General features: G+C 47.6%; 1 protein-coding gene across 8 annotated transcripts in view; it reads right to left on the reverse strand.

The window, feature by feature from the left end:
- The window catches only part of LOC102930306 (coiled-coil domain-containing protein 33), a 31,912-nt gene extending 8,697 nt beyond the window's left edge, over positions 1-23,215 (reverse strand). For 2 of the 8 annotated variants that reach the window (XM_043523745.1, XM_043523743.1), the window contains exons 1-4: positions 22,727-22,923; positions 18,500-18,636; positions 16,642-16,675; positions 299-494 (exon numbers count right to left, since the gene is read on the reverse strand). In XM_043523745.1, the coding sequence (XP_043379680.1) occupies positions 299-494; positions 16,642-16,675; positions 18,500-18,636; positions 22,727-22,759 (400 nt within the window). In that variant the 5' untranslated portion in view covers positions 22,760-22,923. Of the gene's footprint in view, positions 1-298; positions 495-16,641; positions 16,676-18,499; positions 18,637-19,592; positions 19,712-22,036; positions 22,159-22,726; positions 22,938-23,080 lie in introns of those variants that run through there. The other 6 variants (XM_043523741.1, XM_043523739.1, XM_043523744.1 and 3 more) reach the window with 6 other exon arrangements.
- Positions 23,216-23,765: the final 550 nt, after the last annotated feature.

The following is a 23,765-nucleotide window of genomic DNA, read 5'->3' on the forward strand; positions in this document are numbered from 1 at the left end:
GCGCCCAATCAGATTGTTAGAGCCACAAATTCAGATACAAATTAAACTGGATGGTGAGGACTGAGGAGCATCTGCCAAGAGAGAGAGTCCCAGAGGAGAGGGCAGGGACAGGGATAACAGTAGACTGGGGGGCACTGACACTGTGCCTGCCTCTAGCCAAGGCTATTAACCTTTCACTTTCCCACTCCCTGTAATACCACAGTCAGAGACACTCCTCACTCTTCCTCATGGCAGCCTCCTCCTTCCTTCGCTCTCTACTGGGCCATGCAGAGGTGGGGGTGGGAGGTGCGTACTTTACCTATCCTGTCGACTATCTCCGCCTTGGTCATGACATCCACGTCCACATCGTTCAGCAATGTGCGGCCCACTTCCTCGTGCATACTCAGATTGCGGCGCAGGGTGCTGTTCTCTGCCTCCAGGCTGGCAACACGCCTGCGCAGAGACAGGATATCGTCTGCCATCTTCTTCATTGCCGTACAGTAATTATCCAGCTCCTGTTGGCCACAGGAGAGCACCTGTTACAGCTTGCACAACCTCAACTTAGACACATATGCTTAACCAGGTCCCTTCTTCTTCCTTCCACCCACCCACCTCAATGACCAAAGGTGCTGGCCAAAGGCTCCTGCCACGGGGGACCAGACTGAGCAAGAGCCTGGGTGGGGATGGGTGAACTGCAAAAGACATGGATGAGCTGCGGAAAGTTTCCCACCCAATATTTATAGGACACAATCGCCATAGTTTTCAGGTGTTCAGGCATGCACCATAATGTACTGAACTTATATAGCACTCTCCATCCATAGATCTCAAAGCACTTTAGGAGCATGGGTAAATATTACTGACCTCATGTTACAGATGGGGAAGAAGGGAGAGGAAATGACTCACCAAAGGTCACTACACTAGTGGCAGAGTTAAGACTACAGCGCAAATCTCTTGAGTCTTAGTCATCTGCCTTAACAACTAGACCACACTGTCCCCTGCTTATCTGAGATTCTTGGAAATCTTAAGCCACTGTCACAGTAGGTTTACATCACCTCCTGCCTCTGTTGGGGCTGGAAAGACCATGGAAACATTGTCTTGTGCTATCTCAGCAGTCGGGTTTCTGACCACAGGTGGAATGGGAAAGTTTGGGGTGAAACTTCTGGTCTGTTCTTGTTTAGTTTCAGCAGCTCAGCAGGGTCAATTTTTCTTCCCTTGTTTTAAGCATTGTGTCCATCTAGTGCTGGAGGTGGGGGTGGAGGTGGATGAGGGGGGCTAGACTGACAACTCCAGGGACCTGAATCTTATTTCTTTGCCCATGTGTGCCTCCATGCTGACCTTGAGGGATGACCTCTAGGGCTGAGAGGGGAGATCACGCCTCATGACCTAGGCTGTCCCTGGTCTCTCTGCAGAGGCTGCCAACAAGAACGCCAGCTAGCATCAGCTATAACAACAGGCTTGTGATGTAGCACCTATCTACTAGGCCAGAGGTGGGCAAACTATGGCCCGTGGGCCACATCCGGCCCGCGGGACCATCCTGCCCAGCCCCTGAGCTCCTGGCCCAAGAGGCTAGCCCCTGGACCCTCTCCTGCTGTACCCCCTCCTCCGCAGCCACACCGCCGCGCGGGCAGCACTCTGAGCAGCATGGTAAGGGGTCTGGGGCCAGGGGGTTGGATAAGCGGCAGGAGGTCCTGGGGGGCAGTCAGGGAGCAGGGGGTGGTTGGATAGGGGGTGGGGTCCTGGGGGGGATGGTTAGGGGTGGGAGGTCCCGGGAGGGGGTGGTCAGGGGATGGGGAACAGGAGGCAGTTAGATAGGGCAGAGGTCCTGGCAGGGGCAGTCAGGGGATGGGGAGCAGTGGGGGTTAGATAGGGGGTGGAGTCTGGGGGGGCAGTTAAGGGCAGGGGTCCTGGGAGGGGGCTGTCAGGGGACAAGGAGCGGGGGGAGGGGATTGGATGGATGGAGGTTTCTGAGGGGGGTGGGAAGTGGGAGGGGGCAGATAGGGGGCGGGGGCCAGGCTGTTTGGGGAGGCACAGCCTTTCCTACCTGGCCCTCCATACAGTTTCGCACCCCAATGTGGCCCTCGGGCCAAAAAGTTTGCCCACCCCTGCACTAGGCCCTGGACTGAGGGCATCAAACCCATTTCACTCAGGGCCACCAGACAGCTAACCGTAGTTGAGAGAGTGACCCCGAGGCAACAGGCTCCGTATCTCATTAGCAGAGCCCAGAGTCAAGCAGTTCTCATTTCACACCATCCCTCGAGGACTGGCCCCCATCTGCCCCCATTCATATACTCCTCCCTTCCCATCTCAGGTGGCTGCCACCTTCCCCCATCTGCATCCTCCTCCTTTGCCATCCCAGGTAACTACCACCTTCCCCCAAGTGTATCCTCCCTTCCCATCCTGGGTGTCCACCACATGCCCCTATCCATATCCTCCTCCCTTCCCATCCCTACATTGGCAGGTCACAGTGGTCCCATCATGGTGTGTTCTGCACCCAAAACAAGCATCACTGCTCTGTCTGTTAACTGACCAGGACTAACCAAGGAGCAGTTGACATAGGAGCTGCATTCCAAGATTTACCCACTACCCATCTTCACCCCTTTCAGAAGGGCCCCTGTGCTTCCCCAATATGGCCTCTGGCAGACATTTCTGGCATGCCAGGCCTCAGCTTATCTGTCCCACATTAACCACTGAGTGATGGAACCAGCCCTGGAAACATGTCAATTCTTTGATTCTTAAAGCTCTCATCATGGCAGCAGTGATGTTCTCAGGGTAGAATTCCTCACCTAGAAGGTTACTGAAGAGGCCTTGGAACAAGAATTACCACCCAGCTGCATTGGGCAGCAGCACACCATGTGCTCCCTCCTGTGTTCCACTTATCTCCACAACATCACTAGTCCTTCCTAGATCCATCTGTGCAGACCTGGGGAGAGGGCAGCAAATGGGACCAAACATCGCTTCTGCAATAGTGTAAATAGGACCAAATGGCACTTTGTAAATCAGCTGATAATTCCTATCCAACATCCAGAGTTCTGAACACAGCACATCAGTTATACCTGGTTTGTCAATATCACTCTTTCCTACCCAAGCCTTCTTGGGCTGCTCTAATGAGCCAGGAGATTTACCGCCCTATTCAACACACCCTATAGATGATTTGCCTCCCCACAGGTAAAAAGATCACATGCCAAAATAGGCCATGTTAAGGGATGCTCCAGCTCTCTTAGGGGCCCTCTTTTAAGTATTTTATGGGGAGAAGGTTTCTGATAGGATCTTTCATTTAGCAGCCAAAAGCATAACGAGATCCAATGGCTGGAAGCTGAAGCTGGACAAATTCAGATGAGAAATAAGATGCATTGAAAGTCATTAAGCACTGGAACAATATGCTGATGGATGTGGTGGACTGCCCACCACTTGGAGCCTCTAAATCCAGGCGAAGTGTGCTTCAGCTCAAACACAGGTTATTGGCTAAGCTACCTGTGAATTTTTTGACTAGACTAGACTTTTTTGGTCAGAGAATACCAATTAGTCAAAACCAGACCTTTTGCAGAAAGTTTGCATTAAATTTTCATGGGGAAGGTGCCTCTGGTCTAGGATGGAATTTCTGGTAAAAATGAGGGTCGGAATCATTCCAGACCAGCCAATCCCAGTGGCTAGGGCAGTCAGCAGCATGTGGGTCAAGTCCCTAGTCTACCTCATGCAGAGCAGGGATTTGCTCCCAGCACATCCTAGGGCTGCTACTTTCACATAGATCTCCATTTTGTTCCAATGCAAAATGAAAAAAAATTTGAAAACCTTGAAATTTTTTACACATCCTTGTTTTCCATCCAGTCCTAGTTACAGGGTTTGGTGCAGGACTCACTGGAGTAGGTTCCCTGGCCTATGCTATTCAGGAAGTCAGAGGAGATGATCATAGTGGTCCCTTCTGACCTTAAAACTTATTAATAATACTTCTAAAGGGGTGTGTGTGAACATTACTATCACCATTTTAGAGGCAGAGAGACGAGGCACCAAGGGATTAACCATGGCTTGCCCAAGATCAATGGCAGAGCTAGGGACAGCATCTAAAAAGCCTGACTCCTAATCCATTGCTCTACCTACTAGACCACATTGCTCCTCCTCCCCCCATCTGCCTGCCCTATGTTATAGGAATGAATTCCCTACACACCAATCCAACTAACAGTCAGTGAAGATCCTGAGAGAGGAATAAACCAGTGGAAAGGGAGCAGGGAATCATTACAGAAAAATGAGAGCATGGAAACAGACTGGATTTATCAATGCACGCTTTCCTCAGGGACTGGAGCTGAAGAGATCTCGCTCCCGCTGGCATAACTCCAGCTAAGCCACTGGTGTTTCATATGGGCGAGAACAGCCTCTGGCCTGTTGTGTTTCTCTAAGAAGAGTCCCACTGAGTGAAGAGCTCTACCTCTCCCCCTGCAAGGCCCCCAGCCTGCTGTGCATGGAAGCACTCAGAAGACAAACAGGAAGATGATAACGTTGCCATGGTTTGGAGTTCGGGCCCAGGGGCAAGGGCACACTCCAGAGCCCTATCTCAGGAATGGATGAAACAAAAACAACAGCCAGCGGCATTAGCCAGGAGCAGCGTGTGCTCTGGCCAAGGTTAGAGCTGGGGAGAGCACAGGCTCAGGGCGTGCAGGCAAAGTTCCACGGCCACAGCACAGACAGCTGCAGGCGGCCGTGAGGCAGAGAGGTTGATTGCTGCCTGGCATTCCAGATCTAACAGGGCTACCAAATATACAGAACATAGCTGCTGGGCCTCCCGGAGACCCAGCTGGGCCTAGGTACAGCACACTTCTGGTCTGTCAAGGCTCCCTGCTATGTACAGGTAGACCATGCCTGCTGAGCTGCCACACTTCGTTGACATGGTCTGAGTCTTGGTCACCTTTCTGCTGATGAACGTGTCAGCTGCACTCAGGCAGATCACACCTGCCATGCTGTGTCCATACATGCCCAGGGACAATGTACCTGATCTGTTGATGAACATGCCAGCTGCGTAGTAGGTCTCTTATCCATCCTATTGGGAGCCAACACACTCCCATACACAAAATATGACCCCAGATTTCAAGGAGCCTTGGGTGACTGCCTTTCTGGCTGATGAGTGGTTTGACCTTGTGACCTAAGCAAGAGGCGCCTCAGCCTACAGGCTAAATCTGCTGCTGCAGTTCAAGTCAAGCAACAGCACACTGCTCCCGAGACACCTACATTTAGTCTCAGCTCAGTGCAGCTTTTCAGGCACATCTCTTGGCTCTTCTGCCACCCTTCAGGGAGGCATCAGACATGCCACACAGGGCACACAGGTTGTGGGAGAAAATGCAGCAGGAATAACAAGGAAATAAAACAAATTCAGATCCTTCCAAACGTCTGCCTCAGAGGCAACACCATTCTGAACAGAACTCCAATAGAACAGGAGCTAACAATGGGGTGATATGTACTCTGCACACTGGATGGCTTCTGACACTGCACACAGCAGTTGCTAGTAAAAGGGCAGTAACTACTAAGGGTTCCCACAGCTCTTTTCTACTTTAAGTAGAAGGAAAGACTGTGGCCACTCTGATGCTGCAGTGCTAGGAACGGCTGGCAAATGCTGATTTGTCCCTCGAGCCCTTTGTCTCCCCATATCCTCTGGAGCTCTCGTGATGGTTGAGGGGTAGCTGCTTGACCATGAGCTGCCAGAAATGGGAAAACCCTTGGAGTAAGTTAAAATGAGTGGACAATGAAGTTTGAGCTATGGACAGTATATCGCACTGTCATGCACTTCCTTGTTCCACAGCACACGAGCTTTCTATTCTTAACATCAACTCTGGCTGATATCAGCTACATACTGGCAGTGCTAAAGGGCATGCAGCAAAATCCTTCTCTCCTAATGAGAGAGGTAAGATCTCGCCCAGTGTAAACCAAGAGTAACTCAATTAAGAATCAGGCCCCAGAGGTGTCCATCTTCAGAGAGAGAGAGAGACAGAGCCCATGTAGCTTGAGAAGCAGCTTCCTGAATCTCAATCCTCTCTCTTATTCCCTGGCAAAGTGACAGAAACACTGGTGGAGTGGTAAATAATCACAGGTGTTCATAGATTCTAAGGGCCCTAAGGTACTACTGTGATTATCTAGTCTGCCCTCCTGTATAAGACAGACCAGAGAACTGCCCCAAAGTAATCCCTTCTGAACTAGAGCATGTCTTTAAAAGAACCCATTCAATCTTAATAAGTTGTTCTGGTGGTTAATTATCCTCAGTGTTAAAAATTTGCACCTGATTTCCAGTCTGAATTTGTCTTAGCTTCAACTTCCAGCCAGGGATCAGTCAGTTCTATAGACTAATCTGCATCACTTGGTAAGGGCTGCTCATTTGAACACCATATGTTTTAACACAGCCAAATACAAAGTCATACTTTTAGAAACAAAGACTGAAGGTCACATTTAGAAGATGGGTGACTGTATCCTGGAACGTTGTGACTCTGAAAAGCATTTGGGGGCATGGTAGACAGCCAACTGAACATGAGCTCTCAGTGAAATGTTGTGGCTAAGAGGGCAAACATGATTCTTGGCTGTATATGCAGGGACATATCAAGTAGGAGTATGAAGCTGGAATTACCTCTGTGTATTGCATTAGTGAGCCCACTACTGGAGACTGTGTCCAGTTCTGGTGTCCACACTTCACAAAGGATGTTGAAAAATTGGAAAGGGCTCAGAAGAGAGCTACAAGAAAGATTCAAAGTCTGGAAACCCTGCTATAGAATGAGAGCCTCAAGAAGCTCAATCTATTTAGTTTATCCAAGAGAAGGTTAACAGATGACTTGAGCACAGTCTACCTCCATGGTGAAGAGATTTCTGATAGCAGACAGCTTTTGACTTGGCAGGAAAAGACATAATGAGATCCAATGGTTGGAAGCTAAAGAGAGACAAATTCAGACTAGGGTGCACATTTTTAACAGTGAGGGTGATTAATCATGTGGGGCATTCTCCATCGCTTGCAGTCCTTAAAGCTAGACTGGATCTCTTTCTAAAAGAGATGCTATAGCTCCAATTGAAGTCATGGGTTTGATGCAGAAATTACTGCGTGAGGTTATGTGGCCTGTGTTATGCAGGAAGTCAGAGTCGATTATCATAATGACTTTAAAATCTATGAAGCTATAACCTTGGCAGACCATTGTATTTGCTCCACTTAAATAGTTTGTGGCACTGATGGAATCAGGTGAGGAGACAACATGTTGTGCCAGACATACAAGCCTTTACAGGAGAAAGCAGTCACGTCTGATTTGAAAGGGGGTCAGCCCCTCCAGCAACTGCCACAACTGTATTGCTCGGGGCCTTGGGCAGAGACAGCCATGACAGAGCTGTCTGTGTGCCAGTACTGATGGCCTTCGGGAGAGTTGTGCATGGCTCGGAGCCTTGAGGAGACCTGCTTGTTTTTAAACAGGGGAGACTATCAGCTGGAAATTGCACGAGTCTCATTTCTCCACTTCAGTGGGGCGCCAGCCTTGCCGGTGTGCATCATGCACTGCGGCTGATTAGCACCCAGTCAGATGGATTAGCCATTCTGGGACCCATGTGCCAAAGGAGCCCCAATATTGCAACTCCCACCCTGCCACACATGCTGTCCTCCCAGGGCATTCCTTATGGGAAAGCCATATAGACTTTTGTGAAAGTAGAATGAATTACGAATGAATTATATTGAAATTATAATTCATTAAAGAAATGCTACCTGAAGGGTTTGTTGAAATACAGTTGTCAGGAAGAGAAACATTAAGGAGTGTGAGACAAGGGGTCCTCAAATCCTCAAACTAATTAACTTAGAGCTCCTACTGAGCTAGGAGATTGGTAAACGTTAGTATGCAAATAAGATATGTATGTATATTTGTCAGTTTCTGCTTTCTTTTGTCTCTTATGTTAAATTGGCTTTGGCTTAGCTGTATAAATAAGTTATCTTGAACCTCAGAGAAGGGCTCACATCTGGGTGCATTAGCAAGGCGCTTTGCTAATAAACAGAGTGGTCTGACAAATTATGTGAGTCCTGAATCTGACTTTGACAATTTGGAGGTTCCACCGAGATGGCAACCATCTTCACTGGGGCCGTGTGACTCCTGACTGTTCTTAGGACGGCCGTGGCAAGCTGGCACCTGGGCATTTGGCCCGAGCGGTCCTCCACCAGAACGGAAGGGTGCATGACCACAGTGAAGTCTACGCCATCGAACCTGTTGGTTCCCACTCTGTTCTGGTAGGGATCCCGGGATCTGACATCAGGAATCTGGTCAGGTAATTATTTCTGTGTTTTGTCCGGACTGAGGACTGTCTTGTCTCTGTGTCTATCCGTCCTCCCTGTGGTGTGTTTGAGTCTGGGCGCCGTCTCCGTCTGGGGATCGGCTGACCAAAGGGTTCCTGTCCCCGTGGTCTGAGTGAGTGAAATCTGCACAATCGCAGCCGCACCGCGCCTTGGGTAAAACTCTTAGTGTGAAAGCAACGGCGATTGAGGCAGTAGCCTGTGGGCTCCTTTTGTGTGTTGCACCGGGCATCGCTCTGACGAACCCGACTTTCCTTCTTGTGTGATTGGTGTGTAAAGTCCTCCTGTATGGGTAACCAGACGTCTAAGTCGGGACAGTTCCCTAAGGGAACGCCGGCTCAGTGTATGTATTTTAGGAAGAGTTCGGACTCCTGTAAATTTCTGGAAAAATGGTCTAGGCGAAGGGGGTCAGGTAGAGTGACTACTACCAGCACTACGCTTCTGTCCCCAGAAGCCTTTACAGCTATTCTGAGGGAAAATGGGCCCTTTCCCCACAGAAATGGTCTATAAGGAACTGCTGCAGGCAGCAGGCAGAGAGAGAATCTGATCAAAATTGTTTGACTATTGGGTAATGTAATCAAAATCACTAAAGGATGTAAGGGTGTTCTACTGGAACTTAACTGCCTCAAATGTATAAAGGGAATGTAAGATGTAAAAAAAAACAGAGCAGTGTGGAAGGGATGTTAAGGGAAAGAAAATGTGTATGTATCTGTCTGTCTGTGTGTAAATATGTAAAGTTCTAAGGACCAGTTGGTTGTTTTTGTTTTAAATAATGCCACTAAAAATCCATTTGACTCTTTAATTCAAAGTTGCAAAACTGACAGACCTTTTTGCTAGACACAGGTAATTAGTGTTGTTTGGCTTTGGGATTTGGCATTTAACCCTTAAAAGGTAACTCAATGCTTTACAAAATTTAAAATGTTTTTAAGTTGTGGCTGCAGCAGGGCAGTCAAAATCAGGAGGATAAAAAAAAAAATTCTGGATTCTTTTTGTTTGTTTGTTTTTTGTTTGTTTGTTTTTGTAACAAAATAGCAGATGAGAGTTGTAGTAATAAATAAATAAATAAAAGACAGTGCCCTTCGGAAGCAACAGCAGGGGTGAAGTGCACAAAACAAAAAAAAACCCCAATGTTAGAAACACTGAGTCTTAAAATGGCTCTGAGTAATCAGACTGTCACTTTGATAAAGGTACATGAAAACTCTGTAAGCAAAAAAAAGAAATAGTTACACCTTATGTAAAAATGGATATGGATAATGTTATAGAAGTTAAACTATGGAAGGAATGTGCATTTGCCCCAGAACATGTGCAGGGTATATTGTAGAAGGGGCAAAAGAAACGCAAACATACCATGCTACTTAATTAAAATGCTATTAGGGCTCCAAAGGGAGCCACAATAGGTTGGGTTTTCTTTTTCAGATTGCTGTGTGTTTTGGAAGCAGAAGTTAAAAGTAATCAAAACTCTGGTGAAAGTTGATTGTGTCCCTTTTAAGATAGAGTCTCTGAGCTGCTGATGGCTTTAAATCCAAAAGCAGGAAGTGTCTGTGAAAATGCAAATTACCTAAATGATAAAGGAAGGAAAGAACTAGCAGCACAAAGGAGCTGCAGATAAAGGACACACCTGGTCAGCAAACAAATTGTCTAAATAAAAGGCATGGTATAACAAGATAATTTAAATAAATTTAATGATAATAAGTATCCCTGTAACAACGTATATTGTGTATGATTTTTGGAAAAACCCTTTAAGGTCGTATGGTAATGATGCTTCTCAGTTATGACCTGTAAATAAAACTTAAAGCTTAACACAGCAGGAAAAACATTATAAACTTGGTCTGCTGTATAAGAAGGAAAACTCAGGGATTTAATGACTAAACAGTGGGATAATTTCCCCATAACCCTTAAAAGATAAAAGCCATTGAAACCTGGCCTGCCTATAGAACAAAAACAGGAAAATGTGGGGGCAATTCCTGTTTTTCCTGCAATTAGCAAGGAAATTTGTAAAAGAAAGTGGTATTATTATTAAGCAATAATCTATCCCCACCAGGGGGGTAGAAACTGTTTCTTTTGTTTTTAGACTCTACAAGCAAGCTGGCGCCAGCGGAAGAATAACTCAGAATACCATGGATCTATGTTTTGTGTTGTTTGACTGTGGTGTTTGTCTTGTTGCTAGCATTGTTGTGTTTTAATGAACAGAAAACCTCATGACATGGGTGGGGGATGGCTTCAAAAGGCTGACCTTGGGGGAAGGGGGGGAAGATGTGTATGGGAATGCAAAAGGCTAACTCAGGAGAATCCCAAAATTCAGTGGCCACTGTTAGGATCTTGGGACAAAGACCGAGCAGACGTCCTAAAAGACAAACTCAGCCAACCTACAACTAAATTGGCAAAAGGAGAGGTTGATTGTTTCATGCAGTGGTGGGAAGAGGCAAATCATAGGTGGACAGAATCAAAACTTGCCTCTCTCAAAGATTCTGGCTTCTATCCCAGATGCAACTCATTTTACTGTTGTTGATTTGTGCTCTTCTTTCTTTTCTGTCCTGGTTCATCCTGACTCCCAGTTCCTGTTTGCCTTTTCTTACAAGGGGCAACAGTACACATGGACCACACTGCCCTAGGGGTATACTGAAAGCCCATCATATTTTTCCCAGGCATTAGCCCGAGACCTTGCTGACCTTGTTTTCCCGTCCAGGTCCACACTAGTCCAATATGTAGATGATCTCCTCCTCTGTTCCCCTTCATTGTCTGCCTCTGAAACTGACTCTTTAGTGCTCCTTACTGCCCTAGCAAATAAGGGTCACAAAGCTTCTCGCTCTAAACTACAACTCTGTCAAGCTTCTGTCACATACCTTGGCTTTCTCCTCTCCCACGGTTCCCATGCACTTTCTCCCACCCGCGTCCAAGCTATCCTTAGCTTTCCCTGACCCCGCTCCCCACGCCAGGTCTGGAAGTTTTTAGGCATGGCTGGATTTTGCAGGCAATGGATTCCCCAATATGCCTCCCTTGCAAAACCTCTCCAGGAACTCACTCGATTATAGAGAATTATAGAATTATAGAATATCAGGGTTGGAAGGGACCTCAGGAGGTCATCTAGTCCAACCCCCTGCTCAAAGCAGGACCAATCCCCAATTTTTGCCCCAGATCCCTAAATGGCCCCCTCAAGGATTGAACTCACAACGCTGGGTTTAGCAGGCCAACGCTCAAACCATTGAGCTATCCCTCCTCCCCAGGTCTCTCTGCCTGACCCCATGCCGTGGCCCCCTGAGGCCAATTCTGCCTTTGTTTCCCTCAAACAGGGTTTGGCTTCTGCCCCTGCCTTAGGGCTGCCTGACTATTCTAAGCCTTTTACCCTTTTTTGCCACGAACAATCTGGGTGTGCACTTGGAGTTCTCACTCAGATGCACGGAGAAAAGAACCGCCCAGTGGCTTATTTCTCTGCCACTTTAGACCCTGTTGCCCAAGGCTTACCCCCCTGCCTGCGTGCTGTGGCTGCTGCAGCGTGCCTAGTCGAAATGTCTGATTCCCTTGTTCTCCGCTCTCCTCTTACCCTCCTGGTCCCTCACTGACTTCGCCCTGCTCCAAGACTCTGCCCCAGAAACCGAGAAAGAATCCTGGGTCGCCCAAGGTTGCTCTCTACATCCCGATTCCTTTTGGTGCTCGCCTACTGGCGCCTTTGTAGCCCCCTTTTCACTCTACCCGTCTCGGGCCGCCCTGCTACACGGTGTTTCGCATGTCGGAAAGGAGGGGATGGTCTCTGCTGTAACTAAGACAGGATGGTGGGCCCCCCCAATTTAGGTCTTTTGCAGCCCGCCACTGTGCAGCCTATACCATTTGCCAAAGCCAGAATATTGGTAAACCTGTAAAAGTGGTCCAGGGGTTCCGGGGCCTGCCTCAAGCACTGTTCTTGCACAAATGCCTAAGTGTCAACAGTATGAATTTATATTGGTTATAGTATGTTTATTCTCCAGTTGGATTGAAGCCTTTCCTTGTCGCAAGGCTGACTCACTGTCTGTTGCCAAATGTTTGTTAAATCATATTATGCCTGCCAAGGGAATTCCTGCTACTCTGTCCAGTGATCGGGGTACACATTTTACTGGACAACTTGTTCAACACCTGGACCGTATATTGCACATCAAATACCTGTTGCACTGTCCCTACCACCCACAGAGTGCAGGTGCAGTTGAAAGACGAAATGGGGTACTTAAGAATAAGCTTGCTAAAATTTGTGACTCTACAGGATTAAGCTGGCCAGTAGCCTTACCATTAGCCCTTATGGACATGAGATCCACTCCATCCCAAAGGCATAAATTAAGTCCCTTTGAAAGTGTTATGGGACGTTCTATGCGAGCTATGACTACTATTACTCCTGTTCCAGATTTGAACTTGACTCACAGTGCGCTCCTTCAGTATTGCAAGGGACTAATACAAGCTGTAAGTCACTTCCATTCACAGGTTCGAGTCGCCTGGCCCACGGAACCCACCTCCGATGCTTGCCACAACCTCAAGCCAGGTGATTGGGTCTACGTACGGCGCCATCATCGAAAGCACACCTTGGAGCCCCAGTGGAAGGTCCTCATTAGGTACTGCTTACTACACAGACGGCTGTTAAACTATCTGGCATCGCAGCGTGGATACATGCTTCACAGTGTAAAAAGGCACCATCCCCAGAGAACCAGTCATCACCTCAGGACAACAAAGAGTCAATTTTGACTCCACAAGAAGACGTAGAGGAACAGTCTGCAATACCTTACAATCTACGCTCTCGTAAGGGTTGCCAGAAGCAGACGCTGTTCCTCGGCTGCTGGTATCTTACGGTCTGGGGAGACCACAATGACAATTACTTTATCCAGCAGCAGGTGTGGATAGCTCAGACCCTTAATATTTTTAATTGCTGGGTCTGCAGCCACATCCCAGCCCACTCTCAAACTGGTGTTCCTGTCCTGGCTATCCCACTCAAGTCTCCAGACCTCACTGGAGGGCCTCGTCCATTTAACAAAATATGGATCAGCAATGACACTTGGAAAGCGGTGGGAATAAATGCAACTAAATGGATAAGTGTGGTGGAGGGAAAAGGTCATTGGTGCTGGGTGTGTAATGGGAGAGGGCTGGATCAGGGGAAAAGCCGTTGCCTTCAGCATATTGTGGCCAATGGTGTATGGGATTATTCAAACAAAACTAAAAAGTGGCGGGCCGGGTATGGAGATATGAATTTTTTCTCAACCTGGGATCAAACAGAGAAATCAATCTCATGTTCCCCCTACAGTAACCTTAGTGAAAACAATACAATCTTTCAATGTCATGCAAATAATACCACTCCTCGTAAGGAGAATTACCCTGTACCCTTTGGGGGATACTACTCCTCCTTTGCAAACACCTATCTGACAAATGGGTGCAACCAACCCTTCCCGGCCTTAATAGGCCATCACTGGGTGTGTGGGACCAGAGCTTATACCGAACTAACAGCTAATTGGTCAGGAACCTGTTATCCTGCCTGACTCTTCCCACAATTCCGAGTGCTAGGAACCTTCCCTCGAGAACGCCTCCGCAATTTCAGGCGAAAAAGAAGGGACTTAACAGATGCCCAACGGCACGTAAATAACATAAGCCCCTTAACCTGGGAAGAGGCCATTGGCAGTTCCTTAATACCATTAGGGGGAGTAATACACCATGCAAAAAGGCTCCTAAGGTTACAAGCAGTAGTTGAAATAATGGCAAATGAAACCGGAGAAAGTTTAAGAGCCCTGGCCAAAGAAACAGGGGCAATCCGACAGATGGCCCTCCAAAACCGTCAGGCATTGGACATAGCGCTGGCGGCAAAAGGAGGGACTTGTGCTCTCATTGGAAAAGACTGCTGTGTATATATACCAGACAACACCAATGAGGTAATAGATCGTGCTAGCCACTTAGAACAAATCGCATATCTTCCCCACGAAGAGCCAAGTTCTTTATGGAAGTGGCTAAGTAACCTTTTCAATTTCTCTGGCATAGGAAACTGGTTGTTTCAGGGAGCCCTAACTCTCCTGTTTGGAATCCTAATAATTTTTGTATGTTTTCAGTTACTTTCCTATGTTTTCAGTTACTATCCAAAATTGTATCAGGCATGCTACACAGATAGCTGCCCCAAACCAGAGTGCTAATTTGATGATTTTAAATATCACTGATGAACAAAGAGATAAAGAACTATTGATATGTGGAACCCAGTCATTGTTGGTCATTGCGTAGCTTGACCAAAAGGAGGGATTGTGAAAGTAGAATGAATTAAGAATGAATTATATTGAAATTACAATTCATTAAAGAAATGCTACCTGAAGGGTTTGTTGAAATACAGTTGTCAGGAAGAGAAACATTAAGGAGTGTGAGACAAGGGGTCCTCAAACTAATTAACTTAGAGCTCCTACTGAGCTAGGAGATTGGTAAACGTTAGTATGCAAATAAGATATGTATGTATATTTGTCAGTTTCTGCTTTCTTTTGTCTCTTATGTTAAATTGGCTTTGGCTTAGCTGTATAAATAAGTTATCTTGAACCTCAGAGAAGGGCTCACATCTGGGTGCATTAGCCAGGCGCTTTGCTAATAAACAGAGTGGTCTGACAAATTATGTGAGTCCTGAATCTGACTTTGACACTTTCATAGGGATGAAACCTCTGGGGTCCTTATAAACATGATTCCCAAACCCTACAGAATTTAACAGAGAGTGAGAGCCTTTTTACGGGGTTTCTAAACCATCTCCTCTAGGCAGCACAGATTTCCCTATTGCACCCAGTAGGATAGTTACACAATCAACAAGAGAGGACCTTCTGGCAGGGGCAGGGAGTACTTCATACCATTCTGAACCCAAGAGAGGTGGCCCAAGAGCAGCTCTGATGAGTCCCCTCCTTGGCTGGGAAGCTGGGTCAGGTCAGCCTGTTGTTAAAGTCAACAATTTTGGTGGGGCCTGTAATTCCCCTTGGTCCTACCTGAGCGCCCCATGCTGTGCTGCTATGAAAGGAGCCCGTCAGAGTCCTGAAGTGCTGGAGTCTGCTGCTGGCATGTGGCCACGTGCACTGTGCTGTCTGGGATGCTAGCTCAGCTGCCCCATGTGAAACCTTCACCCAGAAGAGCTCTGCGCTTACATCAACGGGCATTCACAGAACGGGTTTGCCCTGTTTTCTCCCCTCATTTTTGCTGACTGGCAATGTGGTTCACTGGAGAGCATGACACTAGAAGCCAGGAACCCCTAATCTCTGACCTGACTCTGGATAGGTTGCTCTATGTAACACAGACTTTGCTTGCTGATGGTCCATGGGAAATCCCAGCCTGGAGTTTGGTGCCACCTGGGACTAGCCTGTATCTAATTACTCCCTGTCCGATGTAGTGTTGCTCATTGCAAGGCAATACAGAAACACATCCCAGTTACCTTTCTCTGACTAGTCCCTCTGCATGTTTGTATCTCACTCTCACACTCCAGCTGCCCCAATTTTTTCCCAGAAATTTCTTTTGTGGGAAATTTCAATTCTTTTTTTTTGTACCACTACAAAATGATTTTTTTTCTTTTGAAATTGTGTAATAATTGAAACAAAATTAAATCCCTGCTCAAATCAAATCCCTTCATGATCAATTCTGCATGATGCTCCGGCACTTCCTATTCTTTCCCGCAGAGGGCAGCATTTAATTGCAAATACTAAGATGGCCAGCCAGCTGGGATGTCTCATTATTTGCTCTTGCTTCTCCTGCTCTCTGTAGGTTGCTGGTATCTAGGTGGGAGGCCCTGTGCATGTCACACACAGAGTTAGCTGCAGGTCTGATACAAATCCTGTTAAAATCAAGGGAAAGATCCTCACTGACTTCAGTGGGCTCCGGATCAAGCCTTAATGGAAAATAGCTGCCAAGCTATTTATCTGTATATTATCAATGGAAAGGATCTTGTTCCCATGGCTATCCTAGGAAGTTATGACAAGCCACACACTTCATTTAGCCCTTCCTCCAACAGACAGGCTGCAGAGCCAGAGCACAGAATGGTGCACTACAGCTGGATGAATCTTTGGCGGTTTGGTTTGCAGCTCACTTGAGAACAACATGAAACAGTCAACAACCATTGATTAACAACAGGCCTCCACCACACCCTGCTGCTTACTTCCCACCCACCTGGTACTGCCCAAGCCCAGCAGCGTCCACAGAGTGTTACTCACATTGTCCACTGAGCCCCATGTTGTCCTGACTCACTCATTTCCCTCCCTGCCTCACATCCCACCCCTTTCCTGTCTGGCCAATGTTAGTTGTACCTTGCCAGACTTGGAGTGCCCAGTTACCCACACTTCTAGCCTGCTTTGTCCATTGCCCTCCCTGGTTCCTTACCATCATGTCTCCTCTAGGAGTGAAAACAAGCAGCCACATTTACTCACCTGATCCAGATGGAACCTGGTGACATCCTGGGTTCTGCAGAACAGAAAGCAAAGGGTCATGGATGGGAGCCAGGCAACCTGCAAGCCCATCAGAGCAAGAAATAACTTGTGAAGTCCCTTCCCTTTGTCCCTCCCTGCCTGAGGGAGGAAGCAGGTAGGTCTCAAGACGGTTTGGTTTGATGGTGCCCAAAATAACATCTCAAGCTGCCTGAGAGCCAGTGCAGATCTTGGAGCAAAGGGTGACATGCCCCTGCTCTGAGCCACTGCTAGTCTGGCAGACAGCCAGTAGCCCACTGCACTAATCCAGGGCCTGATCCAATGCCTATCAGAGTCAATGAGGGTCTTTCTGTTGACTTCAAAGGACCTTGGATCAGGTCCCAGTTTGGAACTTACAAGGCCTGGATGACTGTGGAGATGTCCCTAGGTTCTTGCCAAAGGTAGATGGAAAAACAAACAAACTCTCAGCCACCACAGCTAACTGAGCATCCAGGAGCAGCCTCAAGTCACTAGGCAATACAAGGAGAAACAGCTGTACTCCCTGTCAAGGCATGCCATTTCTTCTGGTGGCTTGCCCCAGCCTCCAGGCATCAGCTCTGTGCTGTCAAGGTGGGGTCTCAACCAGTTCGCTTCTGCCCAAGGCGCTGGGGAAGCCTGTGCCAACTGTACTGGGCAAGAGGGAAACCCAATACTGGAGGAGGGCTTCCAGAAGTCAGGCAGGCTGGAAGCTGGCCGTTGGGGCAGGCAGGATGAGGGTGCTGTGAGAAGGGTGCAGGTGTGTGTGTGTGGGGGGACTGGGCCTTTTGCCTTGCAGAGGATGTTGGGTCCTTAAATACCAGCTGTCTTTTGTCTCCCCATATCCTCTAGTTCTTTCCCCTACCATGGACTAACCTGACCAGCTCACCTCCTTCTGAACTAGGTCCCACTGCTGAATGGCATGCTGGGTCCCATGCAATACATTATGGACAGACCTCTGTGGTGTGAAGTGATTCCTAATGCACTGTGCTTTCCCACCAGGCCAGCAGCTGGCCAGGCTTGCCCCAGGAAGACCCAGCTCAGAAGTGGGCAGCCTATGCCCAATGAGGCAGAGGAGCACAGGAGGAGGAGGGGAGAGGGCTGAGCAGAAGGTGGTAAGAGGTGATTTGACTTTACCTGGCTGGGCCTGTGAGTCAGCTGGGAGGCAGGAAGTGCCCCAGAAAACCAATCAAAGCCCAGTGAGCTGGGATGTGTGTGCCCCATGCTAATGCTGCGCTCTTGCACCATTGGGGCCAGAGTACAATCTCTCTTGTGGTCCTAGTGAAGTGAGTCTACTAATGACTTCCAGCGAGCCCTTGGGATGTGTCTGCATTAAGAAGCCACTACTCAGCCTGGCCCAATTCAACACGATTCAGTGGTGAGACATATCAGGATGGAAGGACATTGGCCCAACTGTGTGGGGCACAGGACTGCAGGATGGGTGCAGGGAGGGATCACAAGGAAGGTTGCCCACCACTCCCCACACTGTCACTGGCTCCAGTCAGGACCATCATTCTTTTACTAGCAGGGGCAAAATATTCACAAAAAGAAAGTGCTGGGGGTTAGGAGGGAACTTCTGATAAGAGCAGGTTATTCCCTAGCTTCCCAAGGTGGAGGTCTCACACCTGCCTCTGAAGCCACCACAGAGACAGGATACTGGGCTAGATGGACCTTGGGGTTGGTTCAGTCAGCCAATCCCTATGTTCCTAAAATGACACTAGCAATGGACTACCAGTGGGAGGCAGGAGGAAGAAGCTGGTGCAGGAGGACCAGGGGAGGTGCCTAAGGACACATCTACCAGAGACAAAGAGATTTCCAGCCCAAGCTGGAACACTGCTCCCCATACCTTCTGAGCATATCTGCATCATCCACGTCACTGTCTGCTGGGCCGCCTGCCTTTTCATATAGGAGCATCTGCTTATCTGGCAGAATCTCAGCTACAGCATCAGGGGGCGGGAGGGAGACGTCATTATCTTGGTTAAGCTGCAAGAAGGAGTTTAGAAGGTCACCATGGATGGAGCAAAGCTTACAGAATGTGGGGCCGGTGCCATGCAGAACACCTCAGGTGAGGGAATTGAGGCCAGATCCTCAGCTGATGTAAATTGACATAGTTCTGCTGACTTCTGTGGATTGATGCTGATTTCCAGATCTGGTCCCTAACATGGAAGCCAGGCTGATACCATAACAGAAGCTCTCCTATATCCTTCCTCTCCTTCTCTCTTTACTTAGGGCACTTGTCTGAAGAGATGCTCTGTGTTTCCTAAGAGTTCATCTGGTCTGGCTGTTTACTTGGCCCTGTTTGGTCTTTCCGATGCTTCATCTTTCAGAGGAGATGAACAGCCCAGCCCAGGACCACTTGGGGTCTGTCAAGGCTGAATCCCAACTCTGTCACTCCGAGTGCAGAAGTGGGGCCCGCAAGGATTTTAAAAATGAATACTGGCCACTTCAGGCTTGTATTAAACTCTCAAGGTTACAGCTTTTCTCTGACCTTGGCTTGATAAACGCTGCCATCACCCAAATGTAACAAAACCCCTTTTGAACCCAGGAAGGAGCACTTGGGAATTCCTCCCTGTGGGGTGCCCTCAAGCCCTTTCACCCCCATCCCAGGAAGAGCTGAAAAAGGAAACAAAGGAAATTAGCTGTGGCTACCAGCTAATCAAACAACATGCACAAACCTCTTAGGACACCAAAAATCCAATCCTGTTCTTAAAAAAGGTAAATTTTATTAAAAACAAAAAGGAAGAAAATACATCTGGAACCTAGGCTTTTGCTAGATTTTAAAAGAGCAATTCCAAAAATCAAGCACCCAAAATAGCTTTCTTGGGGGTTCAGCTTAAAGGTTACACACAAACAAAAGCATCTGGGGTTAGCACAGAGGAGTCCACAAGCCAATAAGAAATAACCCTAATTGCATCTAGTTAACATTCTGATCTACTTACACATTGGAGTTCAGATAAGTAGCTCTAGGCATGATCTGAGGACTTATAATCAGACCTGGCTTAGCTGCTTATAGCATGGCTACTCTGACCCTCCAGCCCAGAGAGAACAGACAAAGGGAAAGTTTCTTTCCCAACTTTAAAAAGTTCTACCTTCCCATTGGCTCTTTTGGTCAGGTGGCTGGCTGGGTGTCCATCAAAGGGAGCTATCCCCCCACTTTATTTATTATAGGGTCATTGAAGATCACACAAGGCACTTTTGGCATTGGTATGAGTTGTTAACTCTGGCACAATTCCAGAGGGATCAGTTACATTCAGTCTCTCTCAGGCCTCCAGATGTTTCAGCCTAATCACTAATTCTCAGGCAGCCTTGACATTTCAGTGCAAATTTGCCAAGATGGTTGGCACTGGACTGGGCTCAGGAAAGCTGGGTCTTATGTGTGACCTTGGGTATGTCATGTCTGCTCTCTGTGCCTAAGGGCCAGGGCCGTCCCTAGCCCCCCTGCTAATCTCCTTGCCGTCCATCTGGTGTGCCCACCTGGCTGCTGCTTGCCTCCTCACCCCAGTTCACCCTACCCAAGGTGACCACCCTACCCACTGTGGGTCCAGCTCTAGAACAGGGCTCCTAAATCCTTGCTGCACTGTGAGGGACTCAGCTACCAGAGTGACAGGTCCACCTAAGATCTGAGATAAACTGTTTCACCCACTTATTAAAGTAGTAGGTATGTTTGGTGAACACACATGATGCTGTATGATTGAAATATGACCATTTATATGATTAATATTGCCACTATTATTGAAACAAATCTTGTACAAAGTATGTCATGTAAGTATGTCAATGGAAAAGTTACAGTCTATCAAATATGATTATCCTGTTTATATGCATGTATCATCTTTGTATGTGAAGTTATAAATATTGATTATGTACCAGTATTTCATGTGTTTGCTTCTGGGGGAACACCCACAAGGTAGTTTACATCCAGTCTAGCCAGCACATTGCACATGGACCATTCAGGTAGATGGCCCGTTAAAGGACAAAATGGGCCATAGAAGAAGCTTGTCCCTGCCGAGTGAGTTGTAGATGCTTTAGCCAAAATATGGGTAATGGCCAATGTTCCCTCTAATTTTTGACAGGCCGTGTGGGCAAAAAATTTCTTCTGTGCAAATTTTTGTATGTGCGGTGTTTCGCCATGTGCGCGGGGTTTAGGATCTGGGTGCGCATGCACATGCGCACAGCTTAGAGGGCACAGTGGTAATGGCTGCTCTTATGAGTCATCAAAGAATGCAAGGGGATGTGACCCTGGACTCCATCTTGTGCCTGTACTTTTCCACAAACTAAGACTGAGAGCAGTCCCTCCACCTGGGAGAAGATATAAAGGACCCTGGAAGCATCTCCATTTTGCCTCTTTCCTGCTCTGATCTCTGGACTATAGACTTACACTAAAAGGAATATTCCAATCAATGAACTGAGGACTTTACAAGCCAGCAGTTTATTCATCACTGCTTCAAACCTGATATAAGAACTCTGCAAGGATTATATGTATTTGATTTCCTTAACCATTTTAACTCTCTCCTCTTTCTTTTCTCTTATAAATAAACCTTTATATATTAGATACTAAAGGATTGGCAACAGCATGATTGTTAGGTAAGATCTGAGCAATATATTGACCTGGCTGCGTGGCTGATCTCTTGGGATTAGAAGGACTCTTTGTCTCATGAAATTGGTTTTCAATAAGCACTCATCCTTAGATGTTTTTAAGGCCTGGCTTGAGAAAGCCCTGGCTGGCGTGATTTAGTTGGGGTTGGTCCTGCTTTGAGCAGGGGGTTGGACTAGATTACCTCCTGAGGTCTCTTCCAACCCTAATCTTCTATGATTCATCATAATGTCTAGTGTCTGGATGGTGAAATGCGTGCTGGAATGCCTAAGGAGACTGCATTTCTGACTTCTAGTTAACCAGTGTGGTAAGACAGAAGTTTACTTTTGTTTCAGGCTTGGTATATCTAATAATAGAATAATCACTAATTTGGGGTAAGTCTGCCCTATTTCTCGGCAGTTTGTCCTGAATCTCGTATCCTCAGCTGTGACCCACTGAGGCATGGTGACAACACCGTCTTTTGCATCGCTTCACTTCATCAAAATGGAACTGTGCACACTTTGCATTGTACACCTCATGTAAATGAGTGATTTACATCCGATTTGTTGGTGCCTAATTATCAGGGACAAATCCTACTTCAGTGAACACCACACGTTGCTGAACTAATCAAACAGAGGTGACACAGTGCAAACAAAGTTCTCTCCCGGCAATCTTAAAACATTGATTTTCTTAATTCAAGTGATAGAAATCCAGTGCAAGCCCAAATATTGCTAATTCAGTTATCTCACAATCTCTGTAACACAAAGCAGGGTCATGTTTCCCAACTGCTAGTCATTAACTCTGAAAATATACCTGCTTCGCTGGAACCTCCACTGTCCACAATGATTTGTTCCCCGCCACGACACTCTGGTGCCCACAACCATAAAAGCATATTGGTTATATCTGACGCTGCATCTGATCATGTTGCATCACCTCTGGTGGAAAGATACCTTGACACATGAGCTTTCAAAATGTAACGCTCACAAAAGCCATGCTCAGCACTGCAGCATGGGCAGCAGTCTACCCGTGGCTGCAGAGTCCTGGCCAGGAGCTACAGAGGCCCTGACACTAGCTACCGCTAGTCAGCCTGAGAGCTAGAGAGCAGAGAGGATCCCAGGGTCTGTCTGTGTCCAGCAGGCTCAGCAAACAATCCTCTTGCTCTTCATTACAATTAAGCCCTGTCTCCTCACAGCTGTGAGGGGCCTGCAAGGGCAAGAGCTACCTGCCCCCTTTGCTAGCAGCAAGGCTAAGGACTGAATGGGTCATGGGGATGGGGGTCTCCTGTTCTGAAATGGTCTCTCCAGATTAGGGCTGCCATGTGATTGCATGGCGCAGAAGGGGTTAGTGTGCATTGCCTGGGCTGCATCTGTGCTGTTGCTAATGAGAAGAATGCACTCCCAGAGCTGTCAGTCTGGCACCCTTTGCCAGCACTTAATTTAATGTGAGAGACAAAGAGAGAAGGTTCATGGTTCCCGACCCCCGTTTGCAGCCCTGGATACTCACGGTTGAGGAGAACGGCCTGTAATACCAAGCCATCCACCACCTGTACCTGGCCCCTATCCTACTAGCTCATTCCAAGCCGTCTCCCATAGGCTGCTGCTGCTGCTCCTGAGAGACTCTGGGCTCCAGAGATAACTGGTCTCACCCTTCACTGGCAGGCCAGCCATCCGTGATAACCAGTTCGTTGCCAGGTGTCTGTCACGTCAAACAGCAACACCCACAGAACTATGCAAACTCCAGAGCTCAAAGGCAAATCAGCGATCCCATTCTCTGCTGTCCTGACCACAGGGGGCTTGGACACACACCCTACCAAGGCTGCAAGCTGCCTAGGAAAAGGCAGTAGGACACCAAACTTACAGAGGACTTAGTAGCCTGCAGCATGAGGGAAGCCAGGCGTCTTTGAGGAACTTTTTGCTAGCAAGAGGGGTTTCGGTTTACGCAGGCACCACCTGCTTCCTTTGTGCATTCACAGCTCACACTGTGCTGCTGTTGCTACAACAAGAAGGTTCCTCTTAGCAACCGCACAGGAAAGGCTCCCTTTGAACTCCAGCTTCAGTGCACAAAGTGTGCACCCCACAGGTTTTCTCACTGCCACAGCAGATGTGTGGAAGGGAAAGAGAGGGGTGAGCCGCTCTGATGGAGAGCCAAGGGCCTAAGGTCAAGTATGCAAATCCAGGTTTCGACACCTGCCTGATTAGCAGAGGTGCTGAGCCCCCAGGCTTCTATTGACTTCAGAACCAGAAAATCAGGCCTCTTCTAGTTCTACATCTGTGGGTGGACTGAAGCACTGACAAAGTTAGCCTAGATGAAAAACCTTGAGCAACACAAACCTGTTGTTCTGTGTCTCCACTGAAGCAGTTTGTTACATGGGTACTGCCAAGCTAAAAAAACAACCCCAGGCACCACTCAATTGAAGTCAGTGATGGAATAAATTGATGCAGTTATGCAGATTTACACCTGCTGGGCACCTAGATTTCTTTATCTTTATTACCCCGTAAGTTATTACAAATGTCATGGACTTTTCACCACTAATTCTATTAGT

The sequence above is a fragment of the Chelonia mydas genome, chromosome 10, assembly GCF_015237465.2.
Source record: "Chelonia mydas isolate rCheMyd1 chromosome 10, rCheMyd1.pri.v2, whole genome shotgun sequence".
NCBI lineage: Eukaryota > Metazoa > Chordata > Testudines > Cheloniidae > Chelonia > Chelonia mydas.